Source organism: Kryptolebias marmoratus, linkage group LG1 (assembly GCF_001649575.2).
Source record: "Kryptolebias marmoratus isolate JLee-2015 linkage group LG1, ASM164957v2, whole genome shotgun sequence".
NCBI classification, from domain to species: domain Eukaryota; kingdom Metazoa; phylum Chordata; class Actinopteri; order Cyprinodontiformes; family Rivulidae; genus Kryptolebias; species Kryptolebias marmoratus.
The window spans coordinates 33175032-33193322 of NC_051430.1; the positions used below are offsets into that span (position 1 = coordinate 33175032).

Sequence of the window (18291 nt, forward strand, 5' to 3'; positions counted from 1 at the left end):
TTCAGTTAAATGTCACTTCGAAATAAAGCTTGAAAAAGGTAAGAAATTAGATTATTTTTTCATATTTTTCAGAGAATAACTGACAACGTACGTAATTGGGGTATATCGTGATATATATCGTTATCGTGATATAAAATTATCCATATCGTGATGTAGGATTTTTTACATATCGCCCAGCATTAGTGGCTAAGTGACAACTGATAAATATGTCGACATTTTAATATATAATTTAAAAATTCAGTGAGATCTTCTTAGTTCCTTCAAAAATATTGTTGTCCTTAAAATCTCTTTAAACATACTCGCTTTATTTTTGTCTTCTTATGCTACCATTCTGCTACTTTTATCTAGCCTTTTGAGACTTTTTGCTAGCCATCTTATACTTTCAGCTAACCCTCTTGCTTCTTTTAACTGTTACTAAGGGAACCTACTAACACTTTACACCAAGGTTATTTCATTTCTGAAGGCAACTGGATTATTTAGTTGAATCTATTGTAGTGTTTTTCTTTCTTTCTTTCCTGCCTATTCTCCAGATTCACCTTCCAGTCTAGTGTAACTTAAATTAGTCTGCCAAGCACCAATAGAATCAACAGAAGAAGAAGAAGAACTACTAAAAGATGCAGGATAGAGTTCCTTGAGGACCAGGGTTGGGAATAACTGATGTTCTGCTTCTTTTAGCTTCTTCAGCACATTTCAGTCACGCTGTATTTTCTCTGAAAAGTCCTTTCTCTGCTCTTCATCTAGCGATGCACGGCTGTGAGGAGGTTGTCAGGATCTTGTTGGAGAGGTATGATGAAATGTTGTTTGGGAAAGGCGAAAGCAGACAAGAATGTTTCTGCATGTGTTGTGTCTGTTTGTTCCAATAATATCTCATTTAGCACTGGATGAATTTAATGAATCTTTCAGAAAATAATCATTGGGTGCACATCTACAACTGAGTCAACCCAATTAAAGATGGCTACCACAACTAATTGATATTACCCTCTAACTCCATTAGTTTTATTAATATAAAAATTTGATTTGGTTGGAGCTTAAAGTCATTCACAACATATTCTGAGTGTGATATTTCGCATGAGATTGTGCTTAACATCATGCTTCCCTGAACAAGTCAGGATCGGTCTGTGGGCTACAAAACATGTTCATTACATTTAATACGCAGAATCATTCTTATATATTAAGATTTCACCTGATCAGTTCTGTTTTGAGCTCATTTCAGAATGAGTGGTTTTAAAGTTACGTCACTATTATGCAAATAAGCTGCTGTTGGCCACGCCCCCCAAAAAATCAGTGTCTCGTCTCAAAACATAAAAACTCTCTGAAGGATTAAACGCTGCGGATCTGATGCACATTTATATCGTTTGAGGCTTTTTGTGTCTGACTGTTTTTACTGAGTCTAAACGGCGTTACATCCGAGGAGGTGGGGGAACTGTTAGCGGGTCCAAACCTGAAAAGTGTCCGGACAGCCGCCTGGTAAAGATTGGGGTTTTTTTCCCAACGTTTCTTTTCTTTTATTAACACCAGAAAACATTTACTTTTTTTTTTTGTTTTGCACTTGGACTGTTTCTAGAAGCAGCAGATACCCAAATGGAATACAAAAACATGCAAAAAGTGAATTTTGCATAATTGGTCCCCTTTAAGGTTTGACCAAAGCCGCTCCAACTCATTTCACTCTGCAGGTGATAAGTATCCATTCAACAAATGCTAGCTCTTTGATTATAAAAACATATCACTCCATCTGTTTTCTTTGTTTCCTGCCAGATGAAAGTAAGGCTGATGTGACACTGTTGCTCAGCACTGCAGTTCAGGATGTTGTAACTTGTCCTGTGACCCTATGAGACAATGAATCCGGTTGAGTCCTGTTCCAGGTGTGCCTACAGCCCCGACAGCAGGGACAGCTGTGGAGTCACTCCCTTCATGGATGCTGTTCGGAACGGTCACCTGTCTGTGGCCCGGCTGCTTTTAGACGAGCACCAGGTGGAACACATTCCTTTGCTGCGGTCATTTTTCAGCGCTGATCCCAGCACTCACGTTGTTTCCACCTGACCTGCTCCTGCCAGGCATCTCCGGTGGCAGCTGACAGACTGGGGGCTCAGCCCGTGCACCAGGTAGCTGTCACCGGCCAGGAGGAGGCTTTGAAATTTCTGGTCGAGGACCTCGGTGTGGACGTGAACCAGAAGACCACTGAAGTCCAACTCACCGCCGTGCATTATGCAGCCAAGGTTAGACACCTTAACACCTGAGTGGTTAGCTCGCCCAGCGATGAAGCCAAAGGCAAAGCCAATGTTTTTGCCAATGGCCGTGTGTTTGTCTGTACCATTAGCAAAATATATCACTAAATAGGTTTCAATTCAGTTATCAACTTTTGGAGTCCACCCAATTCAAGATGGCTGCCACTTGATCTTAGAAAACTGAGCTAAAATTACATAAGAGTCATCCCCAACACATTTGTGTTTCTTCAATGAATCCTATGGCTTTAATGTTTTTTACAACAGTGGAGTAATTCTTTGAATCAGTCAGAGCAGTTGCTGTACAGCCACCATTTTTGTCATCATTCTGTTATCATTTTACTTGTTCAAACCATTTAAAATTTAAAGGGAATTTACTTTTATTGTGCTAAATTCTAACATGCATTAAAATGTGCTAAATTAGCATTCAAGTTACTGTTTGTTTTGGGGTTTTTTTTTTTTGGTTTTACAATGTTTTTTGTAATCCATTTCTGCTTACTTTAGTTTTTTAAATTTTTCTACTTTTCAAAATGTTAAACTTTATTCACAAAATCTTCGACATTACTCCCATTTATCTCGCATTTCACTATTTCTAGCTTTTAGTGACCCTTTTGCTACTTTAGGCTTTAACAGCTCGGTTCATCTTCTGCAGATTTCAGCATTTAGGTTTCAAACTGCATTCTGACTCGTGTTCATGTGGAACGTTTAATGTTCTGTTCATCAGGAGGGCCACACATCCATGATAAAAACCCTGCTGCAGCTGGGGGCAGATCTTGGTGTTCGGGACAAAAAGGGACGGACAGGTGAGGAACTTTAGATATTTGTATGATTTAACTGCAACCTAAAACACCTAAAAGATTCTAGTTTTCTTGTCACAGGAATAACTTAATTTTACAGTTTTAATAAAACAACCTGTGAAGAAAAGAATGTGCTACGAGGAGACAAATCCTACTAGTTATTGTAGAGACGGACAATAATGTTTTTGCACATGTATGTGTCTGTTTTGTTCCAAAGTTTCTCATGAATCCTTGGACAAAGTTGAATAAACCTCTCAGAAAGTAATTACTGGATGTACATTTACAACTGATTAACCTTTGGAGTGAATCCAGTTCAAGATGGCCGCCACAGTTAATCGGGCCAGACCCGATTCATTCACAGCACTTACTCTGAGATTGTGCCTCGTGTTATTTTCAAGGTTTTCATTAGAAACATTACAAAGTAAGCATGTTTACTGGATGCACTGCTCAGCTGCCTCTTGTTTCTGTCTCCCTGGTAGCTCTTCACATGGCTTGCATTGGACAGCATGCAGAGACAGCCAGGACACTCCTACATCTTGGTCTGAGAGACTCGGAGGACACATCTGGCACAAGAGCACAGCAGCTTGCCAAGAAACCAGACTTGGTGCAGGTGTTCGAGTGTGGCCTGCCAGATGCATCCTTTCCAGTTCTGTCATGAATCATTAACACATTTCCAACTGGTTCCTCATCATCGATAGAGGCTCAACTCAGGAAGTTGTCCAGAATTATGTAAAACTATGTCCAGGTTTCAGTTTATTACATAAAAGATAAGATCACCTTTCTTATCTGACTGCGTTTTGATAATCATCGGTCAATAACTGCTACAACCATGCCAGCTTGAAGCCGGATGTCTGAAAAAGTTGGGATGTTGTGTAAAATGTAAATAAAACAGAATGTAATGATTTGCTAATCTTATAAACTCGTATTTTATTCCCAGGGAAATGTGGTGAACGTATCAAATGTCAAAACTAGGACATTTTCCTTTTTTTTAAAGAAGGTAATTTTGAAACTCATAGCAGTAACACGTCTCACAAAGATATTGTCGAAGCCCACGAGGAGGGAAACGTTACAGGAGACAGAGGGAGAAGAGGAAAGTCGAGAGCGTAGGACCTCAAAACGTAGGGACAATGACAGGCAAAGGTAGAGAGCCGGCTGACATGATGCAGAGGAGGAAGGTAGATGTGTTATGTGTGCAAGAGACCAAGTGGAAGAGCAGCAAGGCTCACAGCACTGAGGCAGGGTTTAAGCTGTTTTATCATGGTGGGGATAGGAAGAGAAATGGAGTAGGGCTGGTCCTGAAGGAGGAGTTGACAAGGAATGTAGTCGAGGCAAAAAGAGTCAGATAGGGTGATGTGTCTGAAGGTAGAAGTAGAAGGTCTGATGTTGAATGTTGTCAGTGGTTCTGCTCCACAGGTTGGATGTGATGAAGAAGAGAAATCAATCAATCAATCAAATTTTATTTGTATAGCACATTTCAGCAGCAAGGCATTTCAAGGTGCTTTACATAATTAAAAACCAAAATAAAAACAGCACGTGACATTGAATAAACAGTAAGAAAGAGACAAAAACCCGCACTCTAACCCTAATTTAGCCATAAGCAGCTCTAAACAGGTGGGTTTTAAGTTGAGATTTNCTTCTCCTCGTTTGGTTCTGGTTCTGGGGATGCAGAGCAGTCCAGAACCAGAAGATCTGAGGGGTCTAGACGGTTGGTACAGCGATAACAGATCTTTAATAAACCGTTCAGTGATTTATAAACTAACAGTATTTTAAAGTCTATTCTTTGAGCTACAGGGAGCCAGTGTAGGGACTTTAAAACTGGTGTTATGTGCTCCATCTTCCTGGTTTTAGTGAGAACATGAAAGAGGAAGTCTGGAAGGATCTCGATGAAGTGTTAGATTATAGCAAGGTGGAAAACTGTTCTGTGATTCAAAATTTGAAATTCTTTTTAGAAACCAAAGTACTAAAGCAGAAAGAAACCATTCAGCCTGCCTTACTGATGGTATAGGGCTGCATTAGTACCTCTGCCATGGGCAACTGACCATCCATGCAGCAGAGTATACACAGGTTACAGAACTCATGCTCCTTCCAGCAAAAAGAAAAAACAACAACAAAACAGACCCATGACTGTTGAACAACTAAAACCCTACATCAGGTGATGAAGCTGACAGACTGACAAAAAGAAGAGGAAACATGGCCCTGTCCTAACTTTTTTGAGATGTGTTGCTGCCATCAAATACAAATTACCTTATTTTTTCTAAGAAATTACACAAGTTCTTATTTTAAACTTTTGATCTGTTTTCTCGTTGCCAGTGTGAATAAAATAAGGGTTTACCAGAGCTGCACATTGCATTCTGTTTTTATTTACTGTAGTACCGATTGTTTGTCAAACCAAACATCCCTTTAAAAATTGAATCCATGAGCCACTGCTGTGGTGATGTTTCGTACGTAGGCAAAAGAAGTCAAATGTCCAAAAAAAACTTGAAGCCAAGTTCACTTTTTACGGTTTATTTTTCCAGTTTGGCAAGCAATGACAAACATTAAACTTTTTCATTGTTTCCATGCTGCTTCTCCTGCTCTGGTAATTAAAAAAAACAACAAAAAAACATAGGCCCAACCCCAGTGCATGCGGGTCCTATACCAGTCCCTATACTTATAATAAATAGCCCCACAGTTTTTCCTGTCTAACTTAAAAAAGTAGACAACAAATTACAAACAAATTACATCAAATAAACAATTATTAACCTTATAAATAACCCAAAAAATATAAATTAAACTAAGAATAAATTTGAACAACATTAAAAATAATAAAAAAATAAAGAATAAATAGCTCAAACACTTACATTTGACACAATGTCCCTTTTTATGAAATTAGGGCTGTAGTTTATTTGACAAGCTGCTGTGTATTGTTTTATTTATATTTGGACTTTTTAAAAAACTAATAAATATTTGCGAACAGTTTATAATTTATTTTCTCTTTTGGGTTAAAGAAATGAGTTGTCTTTTTTTTGACAGCAGACAAACACGGGAGCTTAGTCCAACATAGAAGTCAATTTTAGTTTTTGGTTTTTGTCATAAGGTTTATTTAACAGGTGAGGGAATCATGAATATAGTTCAAGTAATTTATTCAAGCATATATATATATATATATATATATATATAAATAGGGAGAGAGAGAGTTTCCTGCCTAGCAGTAACAGACAGTATGGGTGATATTGCCTTTTAAAGACCTGAAAAAAACTTGTTTGTATTATTATTTATTTATATGTATTCATTTATTTATTTATTGGGCTTTTTGAACTGGGACCTGAGTCCGAATTTCGTACCACAAACATGCAAGTGTGAGATGGTATGACAATAACAGATCCTTGAATCCTTGAATTATTGCACGTCTCCTGTTTGAATGGTTACGCCAGTTTCGCAGAGGTACGTAGTAAGTTACGTAGAAAGTTACGTCGTAAACTGTGCGCTTCATTTGCGTTTAACAAGCCAAAAGGCCCGGCCCCTCCCCGCGGCGCCTGACGTTGAGCCGCAGCCCTTTTCATATTTCCAGCTCCTCGGATCTCCATTTTCTTCTTTCCGGATATCTAGGTGCGGAAGACTCAAGGCTTTGAAAAATGAATGAAGAATACGACGTTATCGTCCTGGGCACCGGGCTTACGGTGAGAAAGCACCAAACGATGCAATACACAGCGTGGACCTAATCTGCAACCTTCGCTTGCTTGGCTTTAAGTTAGCTGGGCCTACTAGGATCGGCTAACGCTAAGTAGCTAAGTAGCTAGCTTAGCCGCTAACCGAGTGCGAGCCACAGACAGAATAGCCGTGATTAGCTGTACGGTATTAGCTACCGCTACGACTGAAAAGATTAACGATACCAATAGGAAACTTGCACGATAACTCTTAAATGTTATCGTTATGAAAATAGGTTGAATCCGACTTTAATTTACCTAACTGCTTAAAGGCTTATTGGACGTGCGATGTCACTTTGAAGAGTTTTCCCCCAGTAAAAATGTAATTCTGAGGTGGATAAGTCCGCCACGCTAAGCTAACGTATTAGCCTGTTATCGACAGAGCAGCGCCGCTTCTCTTTACGCGCTGCTTGAAAATTACATTTTTAATTCTGTACCACTTTTTTTTTTTTTTTAGAGGGGGGTTATTTTGCATGTCTGTACACGTTTGATTTAATTACCGTATTTATAATTAAACGATCTTATTAGTTATTAGTTTCCGTGCGTGTTTGTGCGATTTGCTGGAAAATTTTAGCTCTAAGGTTAAGTGGTTTGCAGGCTTAATATTATAAATTGTCCCAAAGGTAACATAACTTTTCACGTTTTACAATTAAATGGTCTTGGAAAAAATCTTTGGACCATTTGAGTGGCAACTTGTAACTTTAAGGCGTTGTTTCCGTACTTTACCTTGTATACTCAAAGCATATAAACTAGTTTGGAATAAGAAGATGTAGGATTTGTTGAGACTTTCTTGTGTTGAGGTCTAATTACCCTGACAGTATCTTTGTTGGCTCCCATTAGGCCCCAGCGTTATGGAGAAAGTTGTATTCATACATACTTCCTGACTCGCTGTTAGTTGTCTGAAGCTATAAAAATCCCGTGATAGTTTTATTGTAGGTCAGTGAGCAGTTTTAAGTCAAGTCTGAGGCCTAAATTATATTTTCTGACCTCTCCTCAGTCTCCTAAGCCTATGTGTATAATTCAAATCTAATTATTTAGGGTGTAAAATCACAAATTTCTGTTTCACTGCAAATTATCATCCGTCCATCCATTTTTTAATTATTATTATTATTATTATTATTATCATTCCTTGTGTTCCCAACACTGAAGGGTAGAAGAGTGCAGAAACAAAAACCAGCCTTGTGAACCCTGTCTGATTAAAGTTTGGTGTTGATAAAACCCACGTTTGGGTGTGGTCCTGCTAAGACTGGAAGTAAAAGTATGCTACACATACTCTGAAAGTCCAGTTCAATGAAGACAGCTGGTTTCCAGCCAACACGTAAACCGAAATCCTGTGAATGGCTGTTTTATTGTTGTAGTTTTAGTTCCTCATTCAAACCAGTGACTTCACTTCAGTCTCTTCTCTTCCTCTTTTTGTCTTAGTGGGCCGTATTGTGAATATCTAATTGACTCGTTTAAAATAGGTCTTGGAACAAAGCGGTATCCTTCAGTGTGTTTAATAATAAACACATTTATTCACTTTAATGTTGTATGTCAGAATAAAGTTGGAAAACAGGCTTTAGCTACAGTTTGAAGGAGTTTACCGTAGTGGCTTTTGTTTCCTCTGTCGCCTCCCTAAATCTCAGTTTCTTTGACTTTTAACTTTTATCTATCCATTTATTATTTTGTCTGACTTAAGTTAGTAATGTAACCACATCATTAAAACACAAAGTACTAGAGGTCGACCAGTAATTTTATTTATTATTGCAGAACTTTTGGAATCCGCTGATGGCTAAGGGTGGGCGGTATTGCCAAAAAATGATATTGCAATATATTTTTTGACATGCTGCAAACCTGCAAAATATGGTGGTCTGATCCACACCTTCTATTTTAAAACCAAAGTAATTCCAAACAACAAAAGTGGCTTCTTTTTCTGGAATTAGGTCGTGACTTTTGGGGGGTATTTCAGTGTTGTGCTCCGCCATGTTTGCTAGGTCGCGCTCGCAGCGCCTCGCCTCTCTTCTTCTTCTTTGTTTTGATGGTGGTTGGCAAACAACTATTGGAAGCATTACCATCACCAGCTGGTAAGATGTGTGGACCACATAGCGCCTCAGTTAAATTACTTCATCATATGATATCCATAATATTAATTTTATCACTGGTGTCAAAAAATCCACCAGTATTACTTTAAACAAGACAATATGGCATGCCCCTACTGATTGCCAATATTCAACAGGTTATTATTATTTACAGAATATAAAGCATTAATTACTTAACCTAAATAAGTGTGCGTTTAGCAATTTGAAAAACTTGCAATTAAATATAATACATGCAAGAGCTACAGACTACAGTGAGCTGGCTGTAGCAGCTGCTGCTGCATCTTCCTTTGCTTACTTGGTCATTTATTAGGTACATACAGGCAGATTTGCAGATTTTTAAAAAGTGGCTAATATCGGCTGATTAAGCAGTTTATCTTTTCAAAGCACAGCGACCAAAGGCAATTGAGCAAGCTCCTAAATTGAAAAAAGGGAAAGAATCTGCAATGATTAAAAAAAAAAAAATTCTGAGAAATACAAGAATTAAAGGTATTCACTGCAATGTCACTGAAGACGAGTCCAAAAAAGGTTTTTAATGTAAGAAACAAAATCATTACGATTCTTTTTCTCATATTAATGTGTTTTTAAATTAAAATAATTAGAAATTTACGCTCAGAATTAAGTAAACTTTACAGATGTACAGCTGTATTGAATCAGAATTGAAAACTGGTACATTTCACCAGTTTTTCTGGAATTTGGGCACACTTCGAAATGCCACCTTTCAAAAATGTCAGGCTGAAACTTGCTGTTGTCTCCTGTAGTTTTAGAGCAGATTCTGTCTTCTATTTCCACCTGAACGTCTTTTCCATTCTACGCCTGTCCGGTTTTTGCTGTATTTTTTTATTTACACCGACTGTGGCCAGCTTCACGGAGGACAGCCACGTGACTCGAGCTTCCATGTGGTTTTCAATGGATCCAGCCGAGTTCTGTCTTTACACTGAGGGCGGATCCACATATCCGGAAAACTACTGGAGTGAACTCATTTAAACCGTATCATTTGATGTAGTTGAGGATAATTGTTTTATACTTTGAAATGAGTACCTTTTAAAAAGTCTTGTTGATTTGCAACTCTTCCATTGAAAGACTGAAGCAAAAGCAATTTTACAGGTTACATTTTATTAAAAGGTAGCCTAAACAGGAAGCCTCGGGGTGTGCGTGGGCTTGAAAACTTCATATTTTACTTTTAGTGTTTTGTATTTTATGGAATTTTGAAAAAATTTGTTTCCAGACTGTTTTCTCTATTTATTTACTTAAAATGCTTGAAGTGTTTTTTGTATTTAATATATATAAAAACAAGATGGATATAGTTACTAGTTGACATTGTAAAGTACTTTCTTTACCAGTGAAATGTGAAATATGTGCTTTAGAAACATACCTTCTGCCACATCTTGCACTTAATTTAAACTTCTTAGTCCCGACACAGTAGAGCTCATCACTGCTTTTTATTTTTCTCTGAATTAGACAATAGTTTTACTTGTGTTGTTTTAAAGAATTTTAAAAAAGAGAAGTGTGTGTGTGTGTGTGTGTGTGATTGTCGTTGACTCTGCTGCTGCATTTGGATCATGTGAAGAAAATGCAGACCAACCTGAAGCGCTTATGTGTTTGGGGTGTTGGATCTCTGGCTTTACCCTGCTGTAGCAGTGAACATAAATATGCTTTTCCACACCTGTTTGTGGGAGCCTTTAAGCTTACTTTCGAGCAGTCTTGACTTGCTCGTAAAGCCATCTGTCACTGAGGGGCTAAGTATGATTCGCCCCTTTTTATATAAGACTGTTGGTCTGTGGTGTGATGGATGCACGGCAGGTTGAGGGGTTACAGTTCGTCCTGCAGGCTGAGTAGCACAAATGACACAAGCTTGACTGTATTCTTGTGCAGAAGAACCAATATGGAGTCAGTGCTGTGAGCAATCCCTCCTTTTGACACCTGATCGAGACCATTTGTCAGATTAGCAAAATGTGGAAAGATGTGATGTGGCGACCAAGGTTTTTCATCAGAATCCCTCCTGAGTGAGGGCAAAAGACTTGATAGCTGTCAGATCAGATGAAATGTCGGGCTCCTCAGTCTGAGAGGAGGAGGAAGATCCAGGAAGTTGTTGTAGAGCGGCACTTTTGGCAGCAGTCAGTGTAAATAGTCACACATTTTCCCTCAGCCAGTTTACACGCTTCAGTGAGAGCCACAGGTGCAGCTCTTTGTGCGGAGAAATGAGCCGGAAGTGGACCTAAAAGCACAGTACGGTTGGGAAAACAGAGAAACCAGCATAATTTTTGTCAGTAGAATCTCTCGAGGCAGAACAATAGGAGCTCAGGGTCGTTAAGAGGTGTTTCCGTCAGCCCAGGCCTCGGAGTGCAGGTTTCCTGGAGCGCAGCAGCACAGTTGTGTTCATCTCCAACCCCCAGGAACAGGCAGAAGTGTTGCTGGATTCAAAACAGTACATATTCACGGTAATGTTAGGCATCTGGAGCAAAACTGTGTTATACATCAACCAACGAGCAGCGGAAATATGTGATATTTTTGCTCTAAAAGAGTAAGCGGTGCAGCACGAGGAACCGAGAAAGTTAGAGATGAAAAACCCACCGTGTCATGTGATTCCAGCTGCTCGAAGACAACGGGGCAGCCACAGGGTCCAGTTCAGTCCACCAATTTCACATTGAGCATGAGTTGGAGAACAAACTTCACAAATTGTCCACATACTTCAAAAGGACAGTACCTGGAGGCAATATGAGGGAGTCTAAACTTAGTTTGAGAACTATGTTTAAGTTAAATGTTTGGTCTTTCACAGTACCCCTGACAGTCGTGTCAACCAGTATCTGGATGCACAGGTACACTGAAAAATGTATTTGAAAGATCAACTACAGAGCAAAACTTTGCATCAGGTGGTACTTGTGAAAGGATTGTATATGGATTGGGCAAACCTCCACTCTGCAGGGTGTCCCTCTTCACAGGTGATTCTAGACAGGGTACAAAAATGTCTGTTTTCCAGAGAGAATCAAAAACGTGAGTTATTCCATCAATTGCTTCCTGTTTTAAGGGATACTGATGCTGTCATGGACAATAATTAAATTTAGGAATGATTTTTATTGGTTCAGTCTTCAATAAGCCCAGAGGTCAAAGGGTTGTTCTTGTAATGTAGGGATGGCAGCTGCTGCTTCTTGTGACATAAAAACAGAAGAAAAAGATTTCAGTCTTAAAACCAGGCAGGTGTGTACATGACATGTGGATCATCGTGGTTATTTGCCAATCAGTTGTGTTTTCGCACCTTTTAATCCAGTGACCAAATCAAAATTCCTCCCACTTGTCCCATTTGGCTTTAGAGAGAAATATATATGTGGTGCTGAGTCATGAACTTTGGACACGATGTCTTGTTTGAGGTGAGATTAACAGACAATGCCGCTCTTTAGTCTGACCAGTAGATGGTACCAGAGGAGAGTTTTGTGTGTTACATGGTACCATCAGGAGGCACAATGAAGATCCTGTAATCTGTTTGATAATGTTTTGTTAACTCGTGAGCCTTGGTGGTTAGAGCAGCTGAAACACAAGAATGTTGGAGCTTCCACTGGTAAGCAGGCAATGAGTCGGAGCTGAAGTCAACACCTGTTAAACGATCAATATTACCTGAATCATCAGGATTTGCCTTGTTTTGACATATAGAGAATATGGCTGCCTACATGTGTCAGAACAGATTTGCTCTGGGGGGCTCCCCCCTGCCAATGAAACTAGAGAATATCTCTGTTTTTTAAACGTGCTGAAAGTTGTTCTGATGGCAGCACTTCCTCTGCTGCGCCCACTCCTGGTTCACCTGAAGAAGCCTGGAAGCTTAGGACCAAAACTGACAGAATTAAATATAAAAGGCCAAATAAATAAATTAATACGCTTAAAATGCACCAATTAATTTTAAAAAGGAGAGGCACCCTGCACAGAAAATACCCACTTTTATTTTGCAGGCTCGTGGGTGTCTCTGCTAGCGTTTTACCCACCACAGCAGCTAAAGCAAGCTGCAGCATTTATTTTATCCTCACCTTGTTTCTTTCTTCATATCTGTAATAAATCTGGTTAAAAGACAATTATTACGTTGTGTATTATTCTATATGACCTTGTTTGAGACGAGTTATTTTTTACACTAGGTTACTCTTGTTTTAACTCTCAAAGTTTCTGTAACTTTACTCTCAATTATTTTGATGTTAAGGTCAGTTTATTTAATGTGCTTAAACAAAGGCATTTTATCAAATTCAAATTTCTTCCAGTTCTACAGGACACATTAAGCTTTACTGTGAAATGTTAGAGCGACTTAAGTTCACAAGCAAACAGTTTTAGGCAAGCTGAACATTTTTGTAGGTTTTGGGTTATAAGCAAATTTAGTAAAATTGTTAAAGCAGCACATGTGTTTGTAAGGCACCAACACTGTATAGGAATTAGGGATAGATTTACATGCCAGATTTACAGGTAGATTTGGGTTCTTGGTTTGGTTGCTTGATTGATTTCTGTTTTTACTCCCATCTCCTCCTCACCAGGAATGCATCTTATCAGGCATCATGTCCGTGAAGGGACTGAAGGTTCTGCACATGGACCGCAACTCGTACTACGGTGGAGAAAGTGCTTCCATCACGCCTCTGGAAGATGTAAGTTCACTTGTTGTTTTTTTGTCCAACCTCCAATTTCAATAACGGTAAGACGTTGTGTTAAATGTAAATAAAAGCAGAATGCAAAGATCTGCAAATCTCACAAACCCGTATTTTATTCACAACGGAACGGAAATTAAAATTAAGGTTATTTTAAATTTGGCACCGGACCATGTTTCCCACTGTAAAACATCCTGTCTTCTTTTTCCATCAGTCTGTAAACATGTATGAACTGAGGAAACCAGCTGCTTTAAGGAGGGAGTGGTGTCCCTCTTTTATCTCACGTAGGATTCTAGCTGTTCAACAGCCCAGGGTTGTCTGTTCTGGATTTCACCAAATGGTTTCATTTGGTGGGAAGTCTGGACAGTTGTTGTATTGGATGCAATGTCGTGTTGAAATATGCCAGGCCTTTGCAGAAAAAGATGCAGTCTGAATCGGAACATCTTTACTTCTAAAAGATTCAGCCTCTTTAAAATGTTCTTCTTATACTCAGTCCTCTCACTGACCTGTTGCCAGTTAACCCAATTGCTCCTCTAGTTTGTTTATTTGTAACACTTACTTTTGCAGCCTTTTTTTGCCTCTTTCAACGTTGTGTTGCTGTAATAAAATTTAGGGTTTTTATGTTGTTGATTTTTGTGTTCCATCATGAATAAAATATAGGTTTGAGATTTGCAGATTATTGCAATCTGTTTTTATTTACATTTTTTACAGAACAACCCAACTTTTTTGGATACTGAAGTGTGATGATGCTGAAAACTGGATCAGCCCAATCACGTTGCTAAATCTGATTCTACCAGATTCTCAAAAAACGGCCATATTGGCAACAATTCTGAGTGTCCGATCGGGACATCCCTAGTGTTTTCTAAAAACAGGATTAATGTGTTAATACTTGGTAATTGTAGGTTAAATGTTGGAAGCGTTGATGTCTGGTTGTGGGTTTAATCTGGCACCGTCTCCCCTCTGCAGCTCTACAAGCGCTTCAATATTCCCGGCAATCCTCCAGATTCCATGGGAAAAGGCCGAGATTGGAACGTGGACCTCGTCCCAAAGTTCCTCATGGCTAATGGTACTCCGTTATAAATTATATCCCACTTTTAAGTTGTCACCTAAATCTGGCATTTAGGTGCAAAAGACCTGAAAACCAACTCTATATTCTTTAATGGATGTATCTTAATTTAAATTCCGTTAGCATAGCAATGTCATAGTTTCATTTATTTATTTTTATTTCTATGATATGCTTCTGAAGCAGCTGAAATGACAATTAGGACTGAAATACAGCTTAAAAGATGAGTTTTTTCTGTAACCCATGAAATGGCAGCATGTTTGTGGAAGTCATGCTGGTATGAACATGTCTGTTTTAGGTCAGCTGGTCCGCATGCTGCTCATCACACAGGTGACCCGCTACCTGGATTTCAAAGTGGTTGAAGGCAGTTTTGTGTACAAGGGGGGCAAAATCTACAAAGTCCCCTCAACTGAGACTGAAGCACTGGCTTCTAGTAAGTGTGGTTTAAATAAAAACACTCGGTTGTAAAAATGTATGCTCTCTCACGGTGAATTTCAAATCTTTTTTAAAGGCCTTATGGGGTTGTTTGAGAAACGACGCTTCAAAAAGTTCCTGAGCTTTGTCGCCAATTTTGATGAGAACGACCCGAAGACTATGGAAGGTGTTGATCCTAAAGCTACAGCAATGAGGGACATTTACCAGAAGTTCAACCTGGGACAGGAAGTTATGGACTTTACCGGGCATTCTCTGGCACTCTACCGCACAGACGAGTCAGTGTTTGTGTTCATGCTACATCCTGTAATGACTCGTAGTGATGTAATTACCATTGTTGTGATGCGATTTCTCTTCTCTCAGTTACCTGGATCAACCCTGCATCCATGCAATAAACAGGATAAAGCTTTACAGCGAGTCTCTATCCAGATATGGCAAAAGTCCTTACCTCTATCCTCTGTATGGACTGGGAGAGCTGCCACAAGGCTTCGCCAGGTACGACTTTCCACACACACACAGGTCCGCTGCATTCACAAACGCAACTTTTACCACAGAACAAGAACTGTCTGAATGATGCGTGTGGTTTCTAAGTTTTGTTAGTACATAATGACTAAGAACGCACACAGAAAAACTCAGATAAACAGAGCTGTGAAATTAAAATTAAGGTTATTTTAAATTTGGCACAGGACCATGTTTCCCACTGTAAAACATCTTGTCTGCACGCGACTATAACTGAGCCTTAATACTGCTTTGTAGTTTACCAAAGTCGTACTAAAACATCACGACGTCTTACATAAATAAGGCGCTCCGGATTATAAGGCAGAAAATTGGAGGCTTTTAAGTGCCCCTTATAGTCCGGAAAATACAGTAACTACCTACTACTTAGTTGCAAAGGTTTTGACCTCAAGTAACAAAGAAAACAATCAAAGGAGAAATCTTTTAAAAAACTAATTGGTGAAATTGAATTAAAAACTTTAGATTCGAGGAGAACTTGTAAAATTCACTGAGGTATCGCTGGTTTTGTGTACTAACCAACTTGAGTTCAGCATCCAATGATTATTTCATGAATCACTGGATGGATTTTCAGTTAACTTTCATAGACACGGTCAAAAACATTCAATGACAGCGAAGTTGAACGTACAGCTCTTTGGTTGACAGCTGTTAGTTTTAGGATGTCTTTGAAGGACAGATTTGTGTTTAAAGCTTTCTGATTCATTCCAGACTGAGTGCTATCTTCGGTGGGACGTACATGTTGAACAAGCCCATTGAAGAGATCGTGATGGAGAATGGGAAGGTGGTGGGAGTGAAGTCTGAGGGAGAGGTGAGCACATTTATCTCACTGCACTTCTGTCTGGAGTGTAAGCACAACTTTCTGCTTTTTACTCAAATCTGATCAGAGCTGTTTGTTCTGGATCCTCTGAAGTCATTGTTCACTACAGCTAAGTGAACTGATTTTGAATGCACTGAATAAAAACTGTCTGCACAGTAAACTTCACCACCCTGGCCTTTCAGTCAAAAACCATGCCATTATTTATTAAAATTATCTGGGTAATACCATTTCATTTTTATGTCCAGATACAAACCCCCAAGAATTGAAAGAGAATGGATTATTTTTTCCCCTCATGTGACTATTTTTGCTGCTTTTAAACCCTCTCAGGCTCAAATTAAATTTTAGTAACAGGAAAAATCAGATATTTGGGGAAATTATCATCTGAGTAAATTCGCTGTTGCAAATCTGCAATGCCTGCCTTGACAGGGTTAAATGTCTCATTTTCCCACAACCACCCCTTAATTTTGTGATTCCGTTTTATCAACCTAGGTTGCAAAGTGCAAGCAGTTGATCTGCGACCCCAGCTACTTTATGGATCGTACCAAGAAAGTGGGCCAGGTGATCAGAGCCATCTGCATCTTGAATCATCCCATTGCCAACACGGGTGACGTCAACTCCTGCCAAATCATCATCCCTCAAAATCAGGTCAACAGGAAGCACGGTGAGCGCAAACGTTGAGCGCAAAACTTGTTTGCCGTACAGAAATCGACTACCTGCCAAACAAAACTCCACTTTTTGTTCTGGTATTCAACCACACACTCTGACCTAGCATAAGTGTAGCATTCTCAACAAGTAACATGATCCTTAGGTTTAGTGAAATCATGATGATTCTTCCTGTCAACAGAAAACAATAACTTCATTTTCATTTTTTTTTGTCCAGACATCTATGTTTGCATGATCTCCTTTGCTCACAACGTGGCAGTAAAGGGTAAGTACATCGCAATCGCCAGCACCACGGTGGAGACGAAGGACCCTGAGAAGGAGATCAAGCCAGCCCTGGACCTACTGGAGCCCTTTGATCAGAAGTTTGTCAGCATCAGCGACCTGTACGAGCCCACTGACTGGGGCACTGAGAGCCAGGTAGGAAACATCATCGCTGTAACTCTGCTAACATTAGCCCATAAGCCTTTAACTGGAACCTTTTCACTCTTACTTAACTTGTAGCTGATAACTAGCTGCTTATTTAGATCAGCTGGGCAGTAATAGAGAGGACACCTCTGTAGCTCCATGTTAAAAGAAATGCAGCAAACATGGCTTCCATCTATGTGAAAACTGGTATCATAACTGAAATATCCAGGAACACACACACACTCATTACCTATTATTATTTCAGCACTTCTTCTGATCCGTCTTCACTGTAACATGTCCTGTCCAACAGAACTGGAAAAGGATAGAAAGTTGATCTGCAAGCTGAGAAGTCTCAGGAACGACAGTCAGGACTTCCACACCAAACTTTAGCTTAATATCTGTAAAAAACACTGACTTATAGCCATTTGTGTATTTTAAGGTTGATTATCTGTGGCGAAAATCTTTAATCTGTTTGGCTCCTAAATTACTTCAGTTCTATATGTAGATTCAAAGATTACTTTCTGTAAGTTGCATCAAAACAAGTTTAGTGCTCCTGAGATATTTGATTTAAAAAAAGACAAATGAATAGACCGTAAAAAAAGTCAGTGTGGATTGTGCAACACAACACCATCCAAACCATATCACGATAGTGATGTCCATCGACCTGAATGCAGTTAACACTGGATTTAATTCATTAGTCTGTGCTCAGCCTACTTTGGTTCACGCTGCTAAGTCCAAATCCAACTTCATCGTGCAATTTGTTGATGAGATAACTTGTCGGTAGTGCTGGGAGATATGGATAATTTTATATCACGATAACGATATATATCACGATATACCCCAATTACGTACGTTGTCAGTTTTTCTCTGAAAAATATGAAAAAAATAATCTCATTTCTTACCTTTTTCAAGCTTTATTTCGAAGTGACATTTAACTGAACTTTCACAAATGAGATCTGCTGCATTTTAGTGCAGCAATATATATGTACCTGTTACGACATA

General features: G+C 39.2%; 2 protein-coding genes across 2 annotated transcripts in view; both read left to right on the forward strand.

Moving 5' to 3' along the window:
* The window catches only part of ankrd16 (ankyrin repeat domain 16), a 7507-nt gene extending 3583 nt beyond the window's left edge, over positions 1 to 3924 (forward strand). Inside the window, exons 3-7 of the mRNA XM_017426271.3 lie at positions 742 to 784; positions 1863 to 1971; positions 2055 to 2216; positions 2947 to 3025; positions 3499 to 3924. Coding sequence (XP_017281760.1) covers positions 742 to 784; positions 1863 to 1971; positions 2055 to 2216; positions 2947 to 3025; positions 3499 to 3677 — 572 coding nt within the window. The 3' untranslated portion in view covers positions 3678 to 3924. The remainder of the gene's footprint in view (positions 1 to 741; positions 785 to 1862; positions 1972 to 2054; positions 2217 to 2946; positions 3026 to 3498) is intronic.
* Positions 3925 to 6519: 2595 nt separating this feature from the next.
* gdi2 (GDP dissociation inhibitor 2) overlaps positions 6520 to 18291 on the forward strand; it is a 13410-nt gene continuing 1638 nt past the window's right edge. Inside the window, exons 1-9 of the mRNA XM_017426367.2 lie at positions 6520 to 6678; positions 13289 to 13396; positions 14363 to 14462; positions 14758 to 14892; positions 14971 to 15169; positions 15255 to 15386; positions 16113 to 16212; positions 16711 to 16882; positions 17102 to 17301. Coding sequence (XP_017281856.1) covers positions 6634 to 6678; positions 13289 to 13396; positions 14363 to 14462; positions 14758 to 14892; positions 14971 to 15169; positions 15255 to 15386; positions 16113 to 16212; positions 16711 to 16882; positions 17102 to 17301 — 1191 coding nt within the window. The 5' untranslated portion in view covers positions 6520 to 6633. The remainder of the gene's footprint in view (positions 6679 to 13288; positions 13397 to 14362; positions 14463 to 14757; positions 14893 to 14970; positions 15170 to 15254; positions 15387 to 16112; positions 16213 to 16710; positions 16883 to 17101; positions 17302 to 18291) is intronic.